General features: G+C 47.6%; 1 protein-coding gene across 1 annotated transcript; it reads right to left on the bottom strand.

The window, feature by feature from the left end:
• Nucleotides 1-1176: 1176 nt before the first annotated feature.
• On the bottom strand, nucleotides 1177-23600 carry srcap (Snf2-related CREBBP activator protein). Its single transcript, XM_030775142.1, has 32 exons — nucleotides 23361-23600; nucleotides 22245-22502; nucleotides 21334-21519; nucleotides 20979-21119; nucleotides 20258-20456; nucleotides 19654-19823; nucleotides 18407-18494; nucleotides 18101-18190; nucleotides 17610-17786; nucleotides 17091-17353; nucleotides 16751-16928; nucleotides 15717-15853; nucleotides 15194-15363; nucleotides 14450-14642; nucleotides 14053-14189; nucleotides 13630-13816; nucleotides 12348-12517; nucleotides 11973-12130; nucleotides 11488-11718; nucleotides 11178-11342; nucleotides 10755-10928; nucleotides 9535-9849; nucleotides 9138-9295; nucleotides 8578-8888; nucleotides 7907-8109; nucleotides 7351-7520; nucleotides 6861-7057; nucleotides 6398-6512; nucleotides 6194-6313; nucleotides 5800-5988; nucleotides 5621-5704; nucleotides 1177-5464 (listed from the first exon to the last, which is right to left on the bottom strand). Exons 1-32 carry the CDS (start codon nucleotides 23556-23558, stop codon nucleotides 1190-1192), a joined length of 9807 nt encoding a protein of 3268 aa, XP_030631002.1. The 5' UTR covers nucleotides 23559-23600; the 3' UTR covers nucleotides 1177-1189.
• Between the last annotated feature and the right edge of the window lie 200 nt (nucleotides 23601-23800).

Genomic DNA, 23800 nt, shown 5'->3' with positions numbered 1-23800 from the left:
AAAAGCTGATGAGGTTTTTTTTTTTTTTTTCCTCTTCTCCCGTTTCTGTACTGCCAGAGAGTAAATGAAATAGCAAATTGCAAAAGATTCATCACAAGCCCAAGAGACACACACACATACTTCGAGCTTAGGAAATGCATTGTGTGAGGTACCAGTGAAGAAGTAATTGATTGAAATTGATGTTTAAAAAAAAAACAAAACAAAAAAAAAACTACACCACATTTCACTCCAATGCATGGGACATTATATCAGATGTGCAAATGAGGAAGAATGCAGGCTGGATTTAAAAAGTAATGGACAGAAAAACGACACAAGACAAGGAGGTCTGGAAAAATGACAAACTCCAGCATAGTGCAGCAAAAAAAAAAAAAAAAGTCACATTTACAGACCTGCCCTCTTCTTCTATACCCTGGAGGATACCACATAATATTCTCACCTTGTCAACTGACTCAAAACAAACATTTTTAAGGACAGCTGACAAAACATGTTCCAAAACGCCAACTTTCTAAAATCTTCCAACATATGATACAACCTCCATTCAATCTTATGAATGTAGCAGAATGTTGTTTTTTTTGTGTGTGTATGTGTGTGTGTGTTGTCCATCAATAACTTCTGTAGCACAAGTAAACTCTTTATAAAGGGTACAATCTAAACGACCCATCTTTTAACACATACTTCTTAGTATTCCAGTCTTTAAATGATTACAGTACATAGTGTGAACTAAAAATAAACGCCCCCATTGCCTCATCTTCTCTGAAGTCCCAAAAAGTCCTCTAGGTATAGTGAGACACTGTCCGTGGTGAACTCTTACCGACAGGACTTGCAATGCCACAAATGTTTTTTTTTTTTAAGTTTGGTGCTCTCACAGCCTCCAGCCTCCACAGTTCATCGCCTTCTCTTTCGTTGTCTGAGCTTTGTCTTTATTCTCTATCTATACTGAATATGGCTGAACTGGACAGGGTTCAGAAAGCTCTCGCTCTTCCTCAGCTTTTTTCCCCCCATCCCATGTTACGGAACAGAATGGCAACTTTTTGAGAACTGAGATAGTTCAACTCTTTCTGCCCTCTCACAACAATGCAGTCATCATCCCCTTGTTTCCATTTGTTCATACAAATACTATACATACATACATATATATATATATATATATATATATATATATAGACACATACTCTCTTTGCCCTGCCAATCATGTCTTGCTGTGCCTTTGCTGGGTGGAGGAAGAGCGAGTGTTACTGGCAGGGGTTCGAGCCTGTGCTGCCGCCAGAGCAGCCACACTGCGTAGCACCCTGTCAGGGGTTCCTTCGCTGGACCCAGCGCTCAGTTCCGGTCTGTCTTTCTTCTGCGACCTCCTCTCTCTCCTGCTCTCCCGCCCACGGCCTTCTCCCCGTTTCCTCTTGCCTCTTTCCGTCTCGCTGCCGGAGGAAGGGGCTCGAGAGCGGGAACGCGGGGGGCCCGTGCTCTGGGAGCTCAGGCTGTGAGTACGCTGGCTGCTGTTACTGCTGCTTCTGCTCCTGCTGCTCCCCGCGCCCCTGTCGCTGCTCACGCTGCTGCAGGCGCTGTGGCCTCTCGGCGACCTGGCGGCCTCCCTGTTCTCGTCCTCGCCTTCCTCCCTCTGTTCCGAAGTCTTTCTCTTGTCCTCTCTCTTGGCCCTTTTGTTGTCGGTTTTGAGCGGGGGCAACAAGCTCCCGGGCCGCTGCCTGGTGGAACGGGCGGCCGTGTGGCTGGAGTCAGAGGTTTGGTGGGGGGGTTGGGTGGGTGTCTGTCTGCCGCTGCTCCCTCCCTTACTGTTGCAAGAATTTGTCAGCGGGGAATCCTGCGAACCTCGGCTTTTGGGTCTGGCGTTCTTTTCAGACGACAAAGGAGACCCAGCGTGTTGCACGCCGGCGCTGGCCTTCCCTCTGGGGCCTGGGCTGGGGGTATCAGGTCCCCTTCCTCTCATCGCTAAGAGCTTGGCAGCAGCATTGAGAGCGGAGCAGCGTTTGCCTAGGACTTCAGGTTCCGGGGAGAGGGCAGGTGTTACAGGAGTTGAGGTGCTGGACTGTGAGACAGACTGAGGACCTGAGGATTTGCGGGTGACCCTCACAGACGTTTCAGTGCTGGATTTCTTTCCAGAGCTTCTCCTCTGTTTAATTACATTATCCCCTTTGACATTTTTTGCCTCCTTTTCCAATATCCTTTGTGCTGAGCGCGTAAGCCGTTTCTCGTTCCTTTCCTCCGAGTCTCCCGAAGAAGAGGAGGAAGAGGAAGAGCGAGACCGCCCTCTTTGGGAACGTGCCGCAGGCTCGTCTCCAGCATCACCTGTTGCGTCTCCTTCTGTGGTACCCTCCACTGCGTCTCCTTCTGTGGTACCCTCCACTGCGTCTCCTTCTGTGGTATCCTCCACGCGTTTCCTCTTGGCAGGCATTCTGCTCTTCCCAGTCTTCTTTGACAGGGAAGAACGAGTTCCCGACGACGACACAGAAGAAGGAGAGGAGGAACGGGCAGACTCTTGACTGCTCTGCCTGCTGATGGGTCTTTTCTTGGCGGAAGTTCTGTTCTCGCTTTCGTCTCTTTCCCTGGCCCCGTCTCCGGCCGACACGGTTCCGCCGTCGCCCCCGGAGGACACGCGGGCGTCGGTCTCCGTGACCGGCACATTCTCCACTTTCCTTCTTTTGGGCCGAGATTCGCTTCCGTCTCCCTCCCCTTCTTCGACCGTCCGCCCATCCTTTTCCGATTCCTCGACCTCCATTTTTTCCTGTGTCGTCTCAACCTCGATTTTCACTTCCGAGTTGGTCTGACCCTCTGGGTTCTTTGCCTGAGTGACTGCGTCATCAAGAGCGGGTGAGGATTGTCGGGGCACACTTGTCGCAGGGCTGGATGCAGGCGGGTGTTTGGAGGTAAAGACCGTAGTTTTGTTATGTGTTGGCAGGGACTGTAGGGATACTGTAGCCTTTGAAGACTGTGGGGACGCTATGGTTGTTGGACTGGGTGTAACAGAGGGTTCGGTAGACTTTTGGATGGGGGTAGGTGAGGCCTCCGCAGAGCCAGTAGTTGGTACTGAAGGTTGTGTAGATGTCTGGCTTGGTGATGGTAGCTTTGAAGCTGTAGTTGTTGTGCTGGGATTTAATGACGGTTGTGTAGACTCTGGGTTTTGTGTCAGTTCGGTTGAGGATTGTGGAATTTGTGGATTCAAACTCGTTTGGTCACATGTGGGCGTGATCTGAGGGGAAGCTGTCGTTGCTGTACTGCTTATGGTTACAACTTGTGAGAAAGATGAAGTCGCTGGGTTGGTTTGTGAGACAGCAGGTGGTGATCTCAGTGTTGGCGTTGAAGCAGGCATAGGGTTCACGTTTGTAATGTGCTCACTGAGGTTGGCGGGCAGTTGTAGTGCAAGTGTGGAGGTTACATTGGTCTGAATGGCATTTGGCGTAGAGGTGGTCTGTGGTGCTGCTGTAATGGTGGCGTTGATCTGAGGGTCAGTGGGAGAAGCCAATTGTGAGGGAAGTGTAGGGTTTAGGTTACTCTGAACATCACTGGACAATGGTTGTGTGACAGTCAAAAGAGTTGATTGGACCTCAGAATGACTGGGTTTGGGGCAAGATGGCGCTGACGGTGTAGTGGTTAGGTTGGTCTGAGAGTCTGCAACAGGTAGTTGGGTGGAGTCAGCAGCTTTGACAGGTGCAGCCGTCGGGGTTTGGATCGGGTCTGTTGCCGTAAGCCTCTCTGAGCGGGGCTCGGGGACAAGAGACCGGGTCTCAGGCCCTGCGCTGGAGCTAGGAGGGTTGGACCTGGGAGAGGTAGGACCAGCCTGTTGCAGACTGGACAAGGATGAGGTTGTACTTTGTTTCGGTTGTTGTCCGTCTCTAACAGTTCCCGCAGGGGTCGTAGCAGATTCTTTGCGGGGACGACCTCGTCTTCGTTTGGGCGAGAGGGGTGGGCTCTGCTCTTCGCTCGCAGACGTCCGTGGGGGAGAGGCTTGCTGTTGTACAGGAGGCTCCGGTGCCCTTGGCGGAGTCTTAGGGGGTCTACCTCTCTTGCGTTTGACCGGCGCAGTGGTCACGTTGACATCAGCAGGAGCCGGAGGGGAAAGGCTGCTGCCATCCTTGGCTGCACCGGGATCTTGTTTGTTAGGGAAGTTCGGAGACAGGCTCCTTCGCCGGTCCACCCCTCTACCTCTACCCAGGTACTGCTCACCTAACTGCGCCGCCATGCGAGACTCGGTTTCCAGTCGTCTGCGTACCGGTAGGTTCCGAAGGACGGGCATATCTGGTGAATGAGTGGGAGAACAAGGGTGGTATCCCCTCCCAGGACTTGAAGGCAACGTCGGTGAGGCTTGGTCCTGCACCTGTTGTGTCTGAGGGACATTTGAGGATGGCGGGCTTGATTTAGATGAGACTCCTTTCTCTTTTGAAGTCTGACTTCTGTCTGGAGAGACAGGTGCTACGTCAGGAGCACAGTCCGGATGTTCGGTCTCCTCAGAGGACCCTTCGGTGTGCACTCCTCCACTTCCGCTGCCTCCTCTCCTCCTCCGCCTTGGCTCCTTCTCTTCCACCACTGTGACCAGGCGGCCGGGAAGCTTACGGAGGACTTTGGCGGAGGGGGAATCTTCCGGAAGGCCCCGGAGAACCTCTCCGTCGGCAGATTGGCGCTTACGCGGCGAGCGAGAGAGAGCAGATGACAGGGTCGGAGAGAGAGGTTGAGAATGCTGAAGGTCCTGTTCTTGCTCCCTGCCATCATGGTCTGGCTGATGTTCAGGGGAGCATATGGAGTCCGAAGACATGGACCCTCTCCTCTCTCTCCTGACTTGCTGAGGAGTATCTGATTTTGCCTCTTTCTTTAGCTCCTCACCACTGTCTCTGTGAGCAATGACTGAAGTTGCGGGAGAGGCAGCATGTCCACCGTGTGCTCTTTCTGCTGCACGAGACGTAGCAGCCGAAAGCTCAGAGCCGGAGGGAGAGTTAGGCTGGTGGGATTTCCCACCAAAGTCCTTGGGAGGGGACGAAGGTCTCGACGAATCGGAGACACGGGGTGACGTCTGGTTCTGTTCCGTTCGGGACGGGGCGGCGGACGCCGTGGGTTCTTTGGTTGTCCCTTTCCCGCGTAGACCACTCCGTAGCCTGTCGGGCGTTTCTCGAGGAGGGGGCGACTTCAGTGTGGAACTAGCTGCTGGAGTCGCGCGGCTTGCGTTGGGTTCGGAATTCTGCGACCCCAACCTTCTTCCTCTCTCCTGCTCAGGCGATGGACGAACAGGAGAGGTGTCGTCGTCCGTCCTCGCTGGGGTCCCTCTGAGCCTCCCGCTGACCCTCGTGGATGGTGCGCCCTTCTCTTTGTGTTTACGTGTGCGACGAGCAGGCGTGGGTTGAGTAGGTTCTTCAGCAGTGAGATGCAATAAGTCGTCCTCGTCGCTGTCTGACGACTGATGCAATTTTAAGCCCTCCTCCTTTGCCTGATCCAGGCCCTTCCTGGCAGCTTCTACCTGCTCCTACAATAAGCAAACAAACTGGTTAGCCCTCAATGCTTAACAACAACAACAACAACAACAACAACAACAAAAAGGTCATGTGACTAGCAACAAAACTCAAAGTATTTTCTTCAACGATATTAAGAACGTTTTAAACGCTTGCACACAAATGCTTACCTCTGCTTGTTTCAGCTCCTCTTTACAAATGTCTTCGAGAGATGCCTCCAAGAAATTCATGGCATATCGCTCAATTGGGGTAAGCTGTTGAGAGAAGAATCATCAGAGATCAGACAAGGAGAAATGTAATGCCCACTGTGCACTGTTTGATCAGAGTACACATAACCATCATATGTCACCTGTTCTACAAGAGCAGCAATTTCCTGCTCGGCCTTGGAAAGTTCTTCTTCTTCCTGATCTCGGCCAATCCCCTCCCCACCATCGTCCAATGGGATGCTTTCGTTGAACTCTGCAAGTTCAGCCACTTGTTCAGCCTTGGCTTGGGAGGCAGCCACTATGTCTTCTTCATCCTCTGCACGACACAAGGCCTGACAAAAAGAACAACCAATGAGAGGAGACTTAGACCTATGGTGAATAATTTTATGGTGGTCTAGATGCTTCAAATGACTCCACTTCACAGCTGGTTTAAAATTTGCCATCTACTAAGCTCCATTCTGCAATCAACTGTTCTTGACTGTGGCTGATCTGAGTTCTCTTCTGAAAAGAGAACTCAGATTTTAGTCTTAATTTTACCTGTTCTAGTATGGTGGTTTTTTGTTTGTTAATAGCCTCTTCTTCCTCTGACGAAGGCATGTTCACCTCGGCCTCCTTCTTCTCTCCCTCAGAGACATCAAACAGCTCACGGATTGTTTGCTGCAAAGACACAACACCATATTGGAACACTGACCATCCTTCAACCAAAACCAAAAAGAAAAAAACAAAAGAGAGAAACCGTACCTGTTTAAAGAAGGCGGTGGTGAAGTTTCCTCCTTCGATAGCCATATCTCCCAGCATCCTCTTCTGGTTCGCTTTCTTCAGGATGTTTTCCTCTACTGTGCGTTCGCTGATCAGCCTGAAAGGGAACACATCATTCCGACAACAAAGACACAAGTTACTTTTTAGACTTAAAGCATACACAACAAAAATAATTCAATACAAATTTAAAACTCAGTCGGAACTTGACAGAGGTAACACATTATTTGCGTGGTGGTACAAGAATGCGATCCAGTAATCAACTGTGGGTTTGAAATTCCAAGTACCAACGTTCACTGTCAGTGCACCCTTGAGCAAAGCATTTAATCCTCGACCCTGACAGTGGCAACTTTAAGTTGCTCTGTATAAGAGCATCAGCTAAACGCATAAATGGAAACGGAAATGATTAAATACAGGCAGGAGGAGTATTTGTAACACTGTGCGGCACCTGTAGATGTGGACATCTCTGGTCTGACCAATACGGTGGCAGCGATCCTGAGCCTGCGCATCCATGGTTGGGTTCCAGTCACTGTCGTAGAAAACGACCGTGTCTGCCCCGGTCAAGTTAACCCCCACGCCGCCGCTACGGGTCGACAGGATGAAACAGAAGATGCGGCGGTCTGCGTTGAAACGCTCCATCAGGGCCTGAGCGAGAGGGAGACGTGAAACAGATTCAAAACTGCTTCCTTACGTGGGAATAAGGCTGAGGATCAGAATCTCAAAACTCAGTTTCAGTTCGAGGTCGTTTTTCACCTGCCAACATCTCACACATCTTTATTACGGACAAATCGTATTTCAAAAAGCGGTGGCCCGTCAGGGACAGAGGCTCAGAGGGCCGCCGAGAAATAAGACACGTTAACTCATCAAAAACAACGATGAACGCTGACGGTCTGCCGTGGGCCGCCGAAGTCTACAGGCTGCTCCGAAGGCCCGCTCACCTGTCTCTGCTCCACGCGCGTGCTGCCGTCCAGCCGTAGGTAGATGTGTCCGTGGTAGTTGAGGAACTGCTCCAGTATATCCAGCATGCGCGTCATCTGAGTGAAGATGAGCACTCTGTGACCTTCTGCCCTGAGCCTCCTCAGCAGGATATGAAGAGTCTGTAGTTTACCTACAAACAAAGGAAAACCCATCACAGTTACCGTACGCAACTGCGCTTGCTTGTGGTCTCTCTCTCTCTCTCGTTCTCTCTAAAAAGGTTTCAGTGAAACTAAGATAACACAGAAAAAGCTACTGTGTAACTATCGTCCTCTACTACCTTCAGTAGAGCAAATCTGAGAGAACAAATAAACTATAACTTTGCAGAAACAACAATGAGCGTTAAACTTGTACAATAACTTCTACAATAATCATCATGCAGGTTGGGCGAGTCTTACATCACATTCCAAGAACGCCCAAAATCAAACAACGCAGCGGCTCAGGTCCGGTAAAGACAAGGTAACACACACACACACACACACACACATAATCAGAGAAACTGTGAATGGGGTGACTCACCGCAGTCGTACTGAATAAGCCTGAGGTCTGGGAACTGCGTCCTCGTGTTACACTGGATACGGTGGAGACAGTGAGTCAGAGGCGTGACTTTGGAGGACAGCATGGAAGAGAATACTGCCTGCTGGTGGCTGAGAGAGGGAGGAGGGTGGCAGCTGTGGATGGTGATAGGTTTAGCCTCCACGGGAGGGATGACGAATGTGAACCTAGAGAGAGTGGAAGCAAGAAACAGGGGAAGTTTAGTCCAAAATGAATATTAAATAATAATAAGTTTATTTAGAACCCAACATCACTATTTATAGTCTCAAAGGGCTTTACATGTCTATAACAAAGTCAAATCAAAATTATATTATGCATAAGTTCGAGAAAATAGATAAATCTTTAGTCTCGTTTTAAAGGTATGGAGAGAGTCTGCCTCCCTAACTTCTGTAGGTAAACCATTCCAGAGGAAGGGTTAAAAAAACAAACAAAAAAAAAAACAACACCACAGTGTGCCATCACTGGAAATGTCACCTTACTACACAAGACACTTTAACGACACGTCAGCGAAATTATGTCAGCGCTTTAGTAAAATTCTCATCTCGTCTTAACGCCAACTTAATCATTGATCTAAACGCGGTTAATGCGACCTGATCTAAACGCGGTTAACGCGACCGTACGACCGTCAGCGTTACCTGTCTATAATTTCTGACAGCAGCTGCAGTCTCTCCTCTGAGGAGTGAATCGCTGCCTTAAGAGCTTCGCTCTGGTTCCAGTAGTCGTCCTTGTTCCGTGACTGGGCTGTGAGGCAGGAAGCGTATCCGGAGTGGCCCCAGTCGCCCAGGACGGGGCGGGCCGGGGCCGGGCGGGAGCCGGGGAGGAAGGTGAGAAAGTCCAGGACTTCGCAGCCGTAAACAGGCCTGGTGTTGCAGTGCTGCTCGTTCACTCGGATGATGTGAGAGAGCCGGTCGTCGCGCTGGGCTTTCTGGCTCTCCGCTAACGAGGCCTGTCAAAACGGTAGAGAGACACGGGAATCAGAGGGAGCCTTTTTCGTACAGCCACCTACGGGTCCGTGAACAAAACTAGACCAGTATTTGATAAACCTCTAGGGTCCCGCAAGGTGAAAATACAAGTCATTTAGCCAAAGTGGAAAACAATACAGAGAATGTCGGTAGAAAACAAAGCAAAACAAAAAGCAGACTCAAACAGAACTCAAACCGTGTATAAAACAGAAACACAGTTTCTGGAGGGGTACCATGTAAAAGGGGGATCTCGGAGGAGGGGGAGGTTGAAACCGGGGACGCTGAAAGGCGAATCCGCCGCCCTGTGACGCCGACGCTGCCTTAGGAGTGCTCATGCGGACCGCGATGACGTCACTGCTGTCCTCGCGCCCTGACGGAGCATTCACCCGTGCTGCGGGTCAAACAAACAACGTCAACAAAACAGGCATTAAAAGGGACATTGAAGCACTCTTATTTTTTGCTGTTTCTCCTGCTGTGCACAATATAAACAGTAATATGAGGGAAAAAAATTATACATGCATCAACATCACACACACAGACACACAGACACACACACATATATATATACACATATACAGACATATATTTTCCACACACAAACACACATTAACTTCAGCCACTCTGACTGACCTTGCTCTGTATTTGCTGCTGGTCCTTGCACCACCCTGAGCACAGGGCGCGGAGGCTGGGGCTGGACCGAGGCTGAGGTAGGGATTCGAGGTGGAGCGGCGTACACGGGGGGGCGATGTGGAGGCTGCTGAGGGGGGGCTGGCAGTCTGAGGACAGGACCCGGCGTGCCGTGGGGGTGTAGAGAGACAGCCTGCGGAGGAGCAGCACGAGGGGAGGGGGGCACAGCCAAGGTAGGAACGACCCCTCCCTCTTTTCCAGCTGACTGTCGCACGACTATCTTAACAATCCCCGGACTGTTCACCACGGTGGAGGACACTGCACGAGAGAATGGGGGGAAAAAAAAGAATGTTTTCTTTCCTCCATTATTAAATGAAGATTTTTTTCTTTTTTACATAAAAATGAGAAATTCTGTTTGGCCAGATGCCATACTATGTAGTACATTAGCAGAACTAGGTCTGTAACATTTCCAAAAAACTGTCCTGAAAATTGGTAGGTACTGACTTATTAATGAACTTTTCCACAAAACAAACAAACAAACAAACAAATCAGAAAACAAGAGAAAGCAAGAACGCAAGAAAGCAAAGAAGAAAGAAAGAAAGCTTTTAACGTAACGTGACTAACACTAGATTTAAGAGAATGCCAAACTCTACAGAGTGTGCAGAAAGTTAAAGTAATTGTGCCATATTTACACAGACCACATGCAAATCCTAAAGAAGGCTCTATCAACTGCGCACTGCCCAAAAATTCTTTGGGAGAAGTGTTGAATCAGTTGGAAACCTTGATTTCAAAACAGAACTGAAAAGAAACAAACAATAATGCCAACGAAAAAAAAAAAAAAAAAGAAAAAGAAAGAAAGCAAAACCTATATCTTCAGGTCTCTACCGAGTAGCATCTAAATGAGTACAATAGCAAAGTCACAGCCTGTAACTTTTTTTTTTTAAACTTCATTCCTAAAACCTTTCCAATGTTCTACTCACGGAGGACTTTACAATTAAAACAGTTGGGTTAGGTCCTTCCATGACTTCGCCTAATTCTCTTACAGTTTATGCAGTCAGCCAACCACTGATCAAAGACCGTCATTCATTTACGCACTAACCACGTTACTCTGCTCTGCCTGAGCGATATGTGATTTGGTACCAGACTAACATGCCATCACACATAACGTAAGCGTTCAGATCATTTCCGTATGGGTGACCCAGACACGTGGCAGCGGGCAGTACCTTGAGCGGTGCAGAGTGGCACTGCCAGTCCAGACGGGCCTGGGGCTGAGCTGACTGGGTGAGTATTTATTGAGCCTGTGCCTGACTGACTGACTGCCTGGAAGAGCGCCACCTGTGCTGGCTGACTAATAAGGTGATGCTGCCCACTACTGGATACCAGATGCATAACATTTCCTGTAGGGCACACAACCACAGGAGAGAGCGTTAGGGCCAAACACTACACCAAAACGTTTCTTTTGTTGTTGTTGTTGTTTTAAAAGGTTAAAACACAGATGAAGTCTGTCTTTTTTTTTGTTTTTTGCTGAGAATGCCATGCAGTGGGCGATGACCATGCAGTGGATTGATCTTCGTGTGGAGTGGGACTGAACGCACGAGCAGACTTCATGTGGAACGAAAGCGGCGACGAACACAGGGCATGCTGACCTTGGATGGGCCGTGGCTGTTGGACAGGGACCTGGTGCAGCTGGGTCCCTGACAGTGTGAGCTTGTTGCCCTGCAGCTGGAAGGTGACTGGTTTGCTACCCTGACAAGATGACACCGGCCGTCCGGCCAGTGAGGCCAACTGGGCGATGCTCACCACCTCTCCGGCTGAGAGAGAGAGAGAGAGAGCAAGAGAGAGAGAGAGAGCGAGAGAATAAAACATTCAGCTACTGTCTACGTAACTGGTAACATCCGGACACAACACAACAGCTGGATAATGAAAGAGAACACATCATTGGTTAAGGTGCCTCACATGGTAGCCTGGCCTGCATGTCTGGGCTCAGCAAGACTCTCTGTGTCGTCACGTTACTGGTGGGCGGAGGAGCAGCGGACACCGTCGGCGTGCCAGCGGCAGTCGGGGGCCGCACCGTCATGACTGGGTGAGCGACGCCCGGCCTGACTGCCACCCCCGTCCCGACAGCCACAGCAGGGGGGTTTGGACACACGGGAGCCCGTGGAGCGGCGGTAGGACCAACGGTGCACACTGACGACACAGAAGAGAAAAAAAAGAAAAAAAAAAAAAAAAGAAGAGAGGTTAAGAGAAAGCACTTACTCCCAACGAGTGACGATAAAATTCTCGCGTGCAAAACGACACACTGGTTCGCAAGGTCAACCCTGTGTTCATGAAACGAAAACCCATCTGGAGGCGATTCAAACCTAGCATGTGTTCATGTGTGATTGAGTGCGGCTTCTGCAGAGCGCCGTTTGGCGTTTGGCTCTCTCTCTGTCTGTGCTGACCTTGTGGCGCTGGCAGTGCTGAAGACGGGGCAGGATTGATCTCCGTTATGAGGGGAAGTCGTGGGGGTTGAGCAGCAGGGGGAACTGGGCACGTGGGCCGAGGGTTGTTCACTACCACCACCGTACGACCGTCAGCCTTGGGCAACGGCTGAAGCATCCTGGGGAACGCGCACGCACACGCACACACACACAAACATGTAAACAGCCTGACCCACATGCCAGCAACATACCTCTGAGATGAAGTCAGTTCTCCCAAGTTTTAACATTTTAAAGTCCACCAATTACCATAAATGATCTACTAAAAAGAGCAGAATTAACTTTTTTAGTTTTAGTTTGTTTGTTTGTTTGTAAAGTCAATACATTTTTAAAACGTACCTGTTGACTTTCATGCGAACGGGTTTGGGCCTGGGGGGAGGTTGAGGGGAGTCCATAATCTCCTGAATCAGCTGATGAGTGACTTTCCTGCGGGGGACAAACACATCTGCCTGGTATCTGGACACCCTCCCCTCCAGACCAATCAGATCAAACATGGACAGATCACAACACTGAGGGGAGGGAGAGAAACGGAGATTAGAATTCACCTTCACACACGCGCACACACACACGGACACGGACACGGACACATCGACCAAATCCACGTTCCTCACAGCAGGTTTTATCATTATTAATGCGATAACTTTATGGAATAACTTGGAAAAAGTCCAGCTTCTCAGCTCCTCAAAGCAAGTTCGAAGCCTTGCTATCTCTGTAACCATAGCAACACATAACTTAGTGCTGACCTGCACCAACGCAGCCCTACACAAACTTAGCTGGATCTCTTGCATGCTTTTCTTGCCAAAAAATCTGACACACACACACTCACTCTGAATATTTTTGTAAGTTCCATCTTGCACTACGTTTAACAGTCAAGGTTTAGTCGATTTGATCAAAGTAGTGATAATCAGCAGCTCTTCCTTGTTTAGTAGTGCTTTTAAATTTGAGCTTTACCTCCAAGGGGCTACTGCCCTGACTGTAAATAGTTCTGTGTTAAACATCTGCGTAGGTTTCAAAGGCAAATAATCAGATGAACAGAAAGCCGTTCAAGAAAAAGGGTAAAAAAAGGATAGAGAAGAGAGAAGGAAAAGGAAGGGCAGAAACACAGAAACAGGCGAAATTACTGCTGTGTTTTTTTTTTAAAAATCACCAGGCAGCGCACTTTTCTCATACAGAAGTTTTGTAATTAGAAATCAACTTTTGAAAAAGATGTCCTTGATCAAGCACATGAAGAAATCTTGTAAAAGCTTCTACAGGCCAAACAGAACAAGCCAGCACTCCCATGTGACCCTCGTGTTTTTAGTGCTCAGATGACTCTGATTCCTCTGCTCTTCTCCTTCTCTGAGCTTCAGCGTGCCTCGCACTACAGCCTATTACAGACAGAACATTTTATCTGGACCTCAGCTTCAAGGACCCAAAAACCCCAAACTCCGTCGTCTCAGTAACTGAAACAGGCCGACATCTAAGCAGAACCACACGCACGAGGAACATGCGACCACAGCAGGACCCCTACTAACACGTGCGCACAGACGGGTTCACGCAACCTCAGAAATAATATATTCACGCATCATTTCGCCGACAAGGTTATAAAAGTACTCTAGACCTTCCCGACGCCGGCGCCCACCTTGAAGGGTGACGTCTCCAAGGCCTGCTGAACGAGGGAGGCCGTGGAGTAGACGATGGGCTCGGTGATGAAGGGCGACTGGATGGGCCGCGGGTCGAACAGGTTGGGGTGATTACACACTTTACGCAGCTGCATCAGGATGTTGATCACTGACATGAAGTGGCCGCTGGCTAGCGTCTCCCGCGTCCTGAGGGGGGGGCAGGGTGGTCGGGAAAGAGAAAAGAGGGAAAGGAAAAAACAAAACACAACAATAGGAGTCAAAATGTGGAAGAGCTCAACACAAACAAGACCAATCTCCAGACCAATCAGATAAAAAAAAAACGGTGCTCAATTTCTCAACTGTATATACAGAGAGAGAAAATCTTGACCAGTTATTTCGATTTTTTACCCAAAGCCATGTTCCCTCCCCTATGGGATACTCACGAAGCCTGTGCCATGAAGTCGTCGTACAGGAAGCGCTGTCTCTTGGACAAGCGACAGCGGATGACATGCTCGTACTTCTTGGGCATCTGTTTCTCGACGTCTGCTTTGATGCGTCTCAGCAGGAAGGGCCTCAGGACCTGGAGGAGGACATTCATATGATTCAACACACACACAAAAAAAAACCTGATTCAAATATAAACGCACAAGGACAAAGACCCCATTTTTGGTTTTAACATATGCAAACGACGTTGAGACGAGCCAATGAAATTAGTAAACGTACATTTAAGTAACACGCCAGTAAAATGTACCTAAACAGTCAAAGTACATTTACACAAAGTAGGCATCACAAAGTACACTGCGTTCTTTGCATCCAGAGCGTTTCCAGCCATCCCGTTACCTTGTGCAGCCTCTTGACCAGGCCTTCATTGTATTCTTGGCTGCCCTCGATCATGCCGGTGAGGGGGTTGGAGAACCACTCCTTAAACTCACGGTGTGACTGGAAGACGTGAGGCATGAGGAAATGCATGAGAGACCAGAGCTCCATCAGGCTGTTCTGGAGAGGGGTGCCGGTGAGGAGCAAACGCCTCTGACTGCAAAGCACAGAGAGACGGGTGAGGAGAGAGTGCGACACGTTTTACCGCGCGGTCGGGTTCCCCGCCTCAGTAGTATTTTATTACATTTGGATGTTCATTCGCTAAACGTCTTTCTTCAATTTGTGTTAACTCTTTGCAGCAGGATCCCCCCAAAATCAGGATCTCCCCAAAATCAGGATGCCCCTAAAATCAGGATCCCCCCAAAATCAGGATCCACCCAAAATCGTGACCAAAAAGGCTGAAGTTCTGCTACTTGTTTTGACCTCACCTCATAACTCGAGGTTGACTTTACCCAGGAAAGGTCCGTGCACTTTGCAGCCAACAAGAGACTAATGTGTTTGGTACAAAAACGAAAATCAGCAGAACCTCAGCCTTTCGAGATGTTTTTTTTTTTAAGGGTGGGGTTGGGGGCTTCAACTTGTTTAATTAAACTTTCAGTAAGTCTGTAATTACATAAAGCACACTAGAAATGTCTGTCTCCGAAGGTGAGATAGCAAAAGAAATAATTAAGTAAAAAACATAAAAATCGTTCAAGCGTCTTCACAAACCTGTTGAAGTTGAGAAGGCTCTGCCACCGTTGGGATTTGAAGTTTTTGATGTTCTGAGCCTCGTCCAGAATGAGATACCTCCAGGACTTACGTCTAAAGGCCTGATGGTCCTGAAGCACCAGCTTGTATGAAGTGATGCATACATGGAAGGCATTGGGTTTAGTCCAGCCCTGGCGAGAAAGGAGGAAAAAAAAAAAAAGTTGGGTCTTTATCAGTGAGTTTAGAATGAGCAAGCTACATTGAGTAAAAAAAGAAAAAAAGAAAAAGAAAAAGAAAAAAAAGGGAAAAAAAAAAAAAGCAATTCAGTGGACTAACATGAAACACTGAAGACCTGATAAAATCCTTCAGTACATGTTAAATATTGTAGTTGAAAAATCAGAAACGCATCTGTGTTAAGCTTTTCTTGCTAATGATTTCGCACAGACAACTAGAAGGTGCTTAGATCATTGGTCAAAGTGCACCCGTAGGCTTTGAAACAAGGATGCCAGGTAAGTCGGAAGATGATTTCGGTTGATTTCGATACCTGTCTCTTGAGCTTTCGTTCCTTCTGGCTGCCGTAATAGGTGAGTATTTTAAAGCCAGGACACCACCGTTTCAACTCCATCTCCCAGTTCAGCATCACACTGGTGGGTACGATGATCAAATGGGGCCCCCAGTTTCCTGTAAGAGACAGAGTCACCGCAAATGAGATGAGGAAGAAATAACAACTGCAGACGTGTATCACATGGATCAGTGTCTTTAAAATCGTTCACACAGTACAACTGTTTTCAGTGTAAAAGCCTAATATCATAATTAAACAATGCACACCATTACTCTCAACATCCTTCAGATACCACACAATGCACCCTGGGTTCAGTATAAAGACGCAAGGCATAATTAGTCATTAATAAATTAACATACATAATTTATGCACTATTCTCAATGAACCCTGTGTATGTGTGTGTGTGTGCGTGTGTGTGTGTGTGTGTGTGTGTGTGTGTGAGAGAGAGAGAGAGAGAGAGAGAGCGAGAGAGCAAGGCAAGCACTGATCAGCACTGCGGGAGCCGATTATGTGTAAAAGCAGCTGTGGGCATGAATACATCGGAAAATTCTTTGTTTGTAAACAAGCATTCTCATTCTCAAGCTGTAGCTAACTTATAAAAAAAAACACAGCAGTAGGCCTATTTCAGCTGAATTGCCACTAATTGTCCTGTCTGCTGGTATTGCTGTACCTTATTCTAGACTACTTTGAAAATTCAACAAACCAATACCACTCTCTGATTTATAACACTGACTCTGCAATATAAAGGAACTAGAAAACAAGGTTTCAAGTGCGTAACACACGCACACACACAAGCATATTCAGGCAGAGTGTGTGGACTTGTGCCGTATGTAGCATTACTCTTTCCAGTTGCACAGAGGCACAAAACAATTTTGGGCCCATTTTAAGAGTAAAAATAAATCACAGAGTCAGAGTGTGCCTGAAATTGAGGTCGAACAGGTGTGTGTGTCTGTGCGTGTGTGCGCGCGCGCGTGTCTGTGTGTGTGTGTGTGTGTGTGTGCGCGTGTGGAGCTTACCTTTTTCACAGGCAAGATGAGCCAGCAGGGCGATGGTCTGGATGGTTTTGCCGAGGCCCATCTCATCGGCCAGGATGCCGTTCAGTTTCTTCTCGTACATTGTGACCAACCAGTCGAGTCCAATGTGCTGATACTCACGCAAGGTTCCATGAAGTAAGAACGGGATGGGCGTCTTCACCTGGGATCACATAATAAAAAATCATCATCATCATCATCATTATCATCATCATCGTCTAATTAGCAGACCAACAGACTGTATCTGTCACTGTAATCATAAGCTCACGCACTGTGTTGCATCTCTTCTGACCTTTGGTCACTTTCATTCAGACCGGACTGTTACCTTGGTGGTGGCTAAGGTGTATCCTTTGGGCTGCAGGCTCTCGGCAGTGGCGGCGATGTGGCTGATCTCTTTCTTCGGCCGAGGGGAGGTGGCGAGAGGAGGGCTGTGGTCTCCCTCCCTCAGGAGAATCTCCATCCCCTCTCCTCCATCATCATCCTCCTCCTCCTCATCATCATCATCATCCTCTTTATCATCACTGTTTCCTTCTTCTTCATCTTCGTCCTCCTCAACCTCGTCATCACTGTCCTCACCTGCAGCCGAATCTGAAGTTTTGCAAGAGGAAAAAAAAAAAAAAAAGTGAGTCAAGAACAGGACGCTGTGAGAAGAGCCGTCTCACAAAACACTGTTGCAATGATGCGAATCATACTTAGAAAGCTCAGAGCAGGGTTGAGTCCGCACACAGAATCTACTTCCCGCATTCATTAGCTTAAGTATCACACATCTTTTCCCCGTGTAATTACGACTGTAATTTGACATTTGCCAGCTGCATTGAGAAAACAGGTACGCAAACTCAGGTACCTGAAGAGGTGCCGCTGTCATCCTCGCTATCGTCACCCTCCGTCTCCTCCTCTTCCTCTTCTTCGGTGCCCTCGGACTCCTCAGAGCTGGCGGACGAAGCTGACGCCGACGGCTCCTCGAAGTCTGAGGCGTACGCCCCTTTGTATTTCTCCAAGAGCTCCGCCATACTCATCTCACCTGAGAGACAGGTGCAGAGACAGGATGTCAAAGACAAATAAGAGACAAGAGTTCACAGTCACTTCGTCGCCTTTTTCCCCAACACAACACGAGTTCATCCAGTTTGAGAGAACCATCTGTGGGCCACTTGCTGAAAAGCGCTTTCCGGGGGGAAAAAAACAAAAAAACAAAAACTGCGCCTTACTGTGAGATATAGCGTGCTACGGGAACTATTGAGCAAAGGGCCCTCAGTACTCCAACGCAGTTTAGAAACCTTTGGCTTGTGTTGTTTTTGAAAAATAAACAGCGGAACACGTAGACAGTTCCGTCGTTACCTTCTTTGGCTAGGTCATCCAGTTCTTCTGCATGATCCCCATCTCCTTCAATCATCTCTTGGGCTTCGATGGTTTCCTCTTCATCCTCCGCTAAGAAGGAGGAAAAAAAAAAAGAGAGAGAGAGAGAACGAGCGCATTGAACACCAACTCAACTGCTTCAGGATATTTTCCAAGTCTACCTGATTCATCTCAAGTGGCATGAGTCCAGAGACAGAATTTCCAGTAAACTTCACATTTCTTGTTTCAGGGAACTCTACACGAGAAAAAAAAAAAAAAGAACCAAAGTATAAATTTAACTTCACTCACCATCATCTTCATTAGCTGTGAACTCTTCATCCTCGTCCTCGACCACGGAGGAAGACTCATCCGACAGCTCTTCCTCTGAAGCCGACTCCTGTAAGGAACATTTCACAGCGTGTGAGTACTCAGCTCCAGACGATGTTAAAGGACACGTGTGAGAATGAACATACGCGCGTGACAAGTAACGGGTCGTTTTAATGGTGACGTTGTCTCTCTGTCCATCTTTAGCTACTTTACCTGTCTTTAGATACTGTACATCTGCCAGTGTTTCCACTTTGCTGCAGCAACAGAAATAGAAACTATCTGACAGATTTTATGTTCTAGCTAAGTCAGGTGACCCAGTGTATGTGCAGTGATGTATGCAATGCAGTGGGGGAAAAAAAACACTGCTATTAATTACAATGAACATTACCAATTGAAGGACCGTAACCAGACATCCCTTAGAGAGAGAAAGAGAGAAAGAAAGAAAGAGAGAGAGAGAGAGAGTGAGAGAGAGAGAGAGAGAGAGAGAGAGAGAGAGAGAGAGAGAGCGAGAGCGAGTGAGAGAGAGAGAGAGAGAGAGAGAGAGAGAGACAGAGAGTGAGTGAGAGAGAGAGAGAGAGAGAGAGAGAGAGTGAGAGAGAGAGAGGGGCTAATGTCACTGCGTGGTACCTGAAGCCCATTGAGGGTGCAGAGTTGTTGGCCCAGAGGGAGTGAGTCCCTCCTATTTCAGTAATTCAATCTCCCTTCACTGAGTCTCTTACATCTTATTATATCTTACCTTATTGTATTTTGTGACTCACAGTTAGGACTATGCATGTCCTCTGGGTATAACGGTGTATAATCAAATCACGATTTTACCAGAACCCAGTCACTGTAGCCCATTGCCTAATAGTGTTCCCGCACCACAAGTCAATATTGACAGTACTGAAAACTCCTGTTATTACATTAAAGGTTCTGTGGACATTTCTGAAACGCTTTAGTGTTAAACTTTCAACCTCCCAAAATCTTTGATGCAGTTGCCTCCTCTTTGTTAAAAAAAAAAAAAAAAAAGTTCCTGATCCAAGAGCTATAAATGTCAGCTGATATCAAGCAGTAGACAGATTTAAAGACTTAAATCTGACATCCCCTGAGAGAGAGAGAGAGAGGGAGACGGAGAGGGAGAGAAAGGGGGGGGGGCATAGAGCGAGAGATGGGGGGGGGGGGAGAGATAGAGACAGAGACAGAGACAGAGACGGAAAGCGTATTAAATAGCATATATAAGTAAATGTTACCTGAGGGAGAGCGAGGGTGCTAAGTAGCTGGTCCAAAGGGAGCATGCCCTCCTGTCTCAGTAATTCAATTTCCCTCCGCTGAGTCTCCGCATCGTTGCCTTCCTGCTGTTCCTCAACTTCAATCGTCTCTTCATCATCCTCCTCATCACACTGAGGCACGAAATCTCTGTCTGTAGAGGATTGTGTGTTAATGAACAGCCAAGCCCCTGATCTGATTACGATTCATATATTCGCTCCTAAAATTTCCTTTTAAAAGCTAACAGACAATTACAGAGGCTATCCAATCATTCACAGTCAATTAAAATGAACCAAGTTAAACCTACTGCCTATTTCAAATTAAAGCTACAAAGAAGCAAGTTTTTAATATAACAGAAATAATAGACACAGGGAACCAATACCAAACCAAATTCAGCCGGTACTTTATGAGAGTACAGACCAGCCAGTTAAACCACATCATTTAACATTTTATCATCATTTATCACCAACTTAAATATCTTATCGACTTAAAAACAGCCTCATGGTCCTGACACTCAAATATGCACGGTGTAATGACCATAAACATGCATGCCTACCACGTCAATTACAATACAGGCGGTAGACTCACCATCCTCGTCAACGACGTTGAGCTGAGAGTGTTTGGGAGGAGGGGTGGGGGCCTCAGTGTTTGTCACGGGAGCGGCTTGTAGGGACTGACTGAGCAGGTCTGAGTAACGCTCCGTCTGACCGACGATGAAATCTAGCTGCAGGTCCAAAGCCTTCTTACGCTTTTCCTCTAATCGAGACTGTTGTTTATACTGGACCACCTGTGAGGAACGGCGTCAAAGAGCACAAATCCAATTAGGCTGGAGAAGAAAAAAAAAAATCGCAGACGCAACAAACTTCCTGAATAACGAATCACTTGTCGAAGGTGAAACACTTTTTTTTTTTTTTTTCTCTCTACAAACAAAGTTTCACAATCCTTCTCCCGAGGCCCAACTGCACCAGATATTTTAGACCACTCTGTGCTTGAAGAGACCTGTCTGAAGACCTTGGGTAATTACGAAAGCCTTTGAGGAGGACTGTTAGAGCATGGAGGGACCTGCAATGTAGGGAGCTGTGACCCTCCAGTCACAGTACTGGGAAATGTTGCACAGAACGCTTCTCACACACATGGCTTGATCAGTCAATCACATTTATGATTTTGGCCAAATCAATTGATCTAGTGTTGCAGTTCCACGATTTCATTTTATTTATTTATTGATTGGTTTGATTTAAGGAAAATAACCTGATGGCCATACGCAAACAAGCAGTGACTCTGGACATGTCACAAGCGAGGTCTACGTCACCTTTTCCACGTTGCTCCAGAAGGCACGGACTTCCTTGGCGATGGAGGAGGCCACTCTCCTGAGTTTGGCCTGCTCCTCCCTCTTAGCTCTCTCCTCCTTCTGCCTCAGCTCCTCATGGTATCGCATCACCATACGTACCACCTACAAAAATAAACATATGTGAGTGTATGTGAGTATGACACACACACACACACGCACACACACATAGCTTTGCACTTCTATAAATAACTAACTGCTCCAATACCACCACACTGACACACAAATACATAGATGGCAACTGAAAAAAACATGAACTGAGACATATATATGAACTGTAGGTATGGGCGTGGCTACGTCCTGCAGACGCGTCTCTCACTTTTCTGGCCACACCCCGCTTCCAGCGCCTCTCCTGGGCGAAGTCGGCCGACAGCCACTGCATCTCCTCACACAGGTAGTCCCAGTGAACTTTGGGCCGGACCGGTTCCGTCACACGAGACAGGCGTTTCAGAGACCAGAACCCCTCCCGTTTCAGCGCAAGCGTTCGATGCTCAATCTCTGCCTCCTGACATCGGAATCAAAAAGACAAAAGGGAAACACAGATAGTCAGTGTAATGAACGCTATGTAAATGTATGAAGCAGGCAGGTTTCCTGATTCATTCTTCAACGCATGGGCTTAAACTAGATTGTTGACAGCATGGACTTCCTACAGATCTTTTTGACACACCCATAATCTCAGACATACAGAGGCAAAGAGAGGTAACAGCGCAAAAAAAAAATGAAACTGAGAGAATTACTCTGAAGATGTGTTGACGGGTAAACACATAACTGTTTTCTCTGAAACAGCGCATTGCTGAATCTAGACATTTTGTCAGAAGATTAAAATAGATACTAGAAAAGGCAATTACTCAGGTCATAACTCAGCTTGGCTAAAATGTGAAATACAGCAACAGTTTAATTTAAGACTCAGACCACGTAAAATGAAAAACAGAAAAAAATTACTCCATTTGTGTTTGAGACTAGGCATACAATTCTTGCTTTTATTGCAAGTCTCAAGTTTTAGCTAAAAAGAAGAGATTCGGTGTAATTTTCAAGTCCACTGGAGGAAAAACCGAAGCCGAAAATATTTGAAACTCAACACTCACGCTGCAACGCAACAATGTATCAGTTACTTTGTCAGAAGCAACAGTTAAAGATTACATGACACAGAGTGAGAGAAATTAACAGACAAAGCCAACCCCTGTGGAAGAAGAAAAAGAAAGGAAAAAAAAAAAAAAAAAAGTCACTCACGTGCTTGGCTAATTCTGCCATGTCTGTGTGTTTTTCTGAGCGAGATCGCTGCGTGGGTGTTTGCTCAGACTGGCCGCCGGAGCCACCCTGAGACGAGGGGGGCATGTTTTTGCCGTGCGGGCCGCAGACAGGTGAGGCTCTGTCTGTCTGGGACTGCGCCCAGTCACCTGACGACAACGGGGCGGGAGACGGAGAAGGCGCGGGAGACGTTGATGGAGAAGAGCTTGCCGTGGTTCTGCCTGCTATCCACTGGCGTACCTAGGGGACAAACACATGAAAACAGGTACTCAGAAAGTCAGAACGCACGCGCGCGTGTGTGTGTGTGTGTGTGCAAAGGAATTAAAGAATTTATTTAGTTATTCTTTAATTGTGTGGTTAATTCTTTAATTATTTGGGCCAGACAAAAAAGCGAGGATAAAAGCAGTGGTTTCCAAACCGTTTTTTTTTTTAACAAGCCTCTTTGTGCTGTGCAATGCCTTTTTCCATATTTGACCACTCTGATGTAAAGAACATTCAAAACATTCTGAGCCTCAAAACAGATAAAACATGCCAGCATCATAGAAATGTTAAATTCTGTGTTAAATCCTGTCACCGGACTATGAGAAAACACCAACTGATAAATGGTTAAGACTTGTGAGTCTGAGTGTTAGAGATGCCAGGTGGAGTTCACGACATCTCTTACCTTTGACAAAAAGGCCTGTCTGTCTGTCCTGCTCTGTCCATGCTGGAAAAACACACATCTCTCAGCCCTGACACTACTAATTCACCAAAAACTGATTCACAGCATTCCCACTGCCAGGAATAGCATTGCGCCGCAATTTTAACAACTGGATATGGAAAAACAGCACATCTTACACAGCCCTAAGGAGTCAGACTGTGTTCCCTCATGACTCCTGAAAACTAAGTTAACTTTGTAACTTCTTTTATTGTTCTCTCTCTCTGCTCATTCACATACATCTCTAACCCACATATACCACATCTAAAAACATGAGTTGATCCTGAGGAAACACAGAAGCCATGTGGGTACCATTCATTTTGTTAAATGACTTAAAGCTGAACACAGTTGCAAAAAAGAAAGTTTGCTCAGATCACACTCTAACCACAAACCGATTCTACCTTATTTTGCGTAGGGTTTGGGGTGACTATGCTGTTGTCATTTTGCGCCTCCATAGACATGTCGGCTTCTCCATCACTGCTCTCGGCTCCGGGGGCTTCGTGTCGCTCTTCCGCGCCGTGCTGAGCCCCTTTAGCCGCTGAGATCCGATGGACCGGGGACAGCTGTTGATCCAGCTCTGACTGACCACCCAAAGTCATGGCGTCATGCCACGGCTGGGCGCCAGGAGCTTGTTTAGACAGGTTCCCGTCACTTATCGCCCCGCATACGTCACTCCACACGCCCTCTGGCGCCGGAGCCAAAACGGAAGAGCTAGGAGTCGGAGCCGGACCTGAGGCCGCGGCGTCCGACGGGCGCCCAGTCGGGGATGACTTCTGGTCCTCGGATGCTTGCGAAGATTTCGTCTCGGTTAAGGCATTTCTTTCTGACTTGTCTGGGGAGG

Source organism: Chanos chanos, chromosome 5 (genome assembly GCF_902362185.1).
Source record: "Chanos chanos chromosome 5, fChaCha1.1, whole genome shotgun sequence".
NCBI classification, from domain to species: domain Eukaryota; kingdom Metazoa; phylum Chordata; class Actinopteri; order Gonorynchiformes; family Chanidae; genus Chanos; species Chanos chanos.
This window is presented reverse-complemented; position numbering and strand designations above follow the sequence as displayed.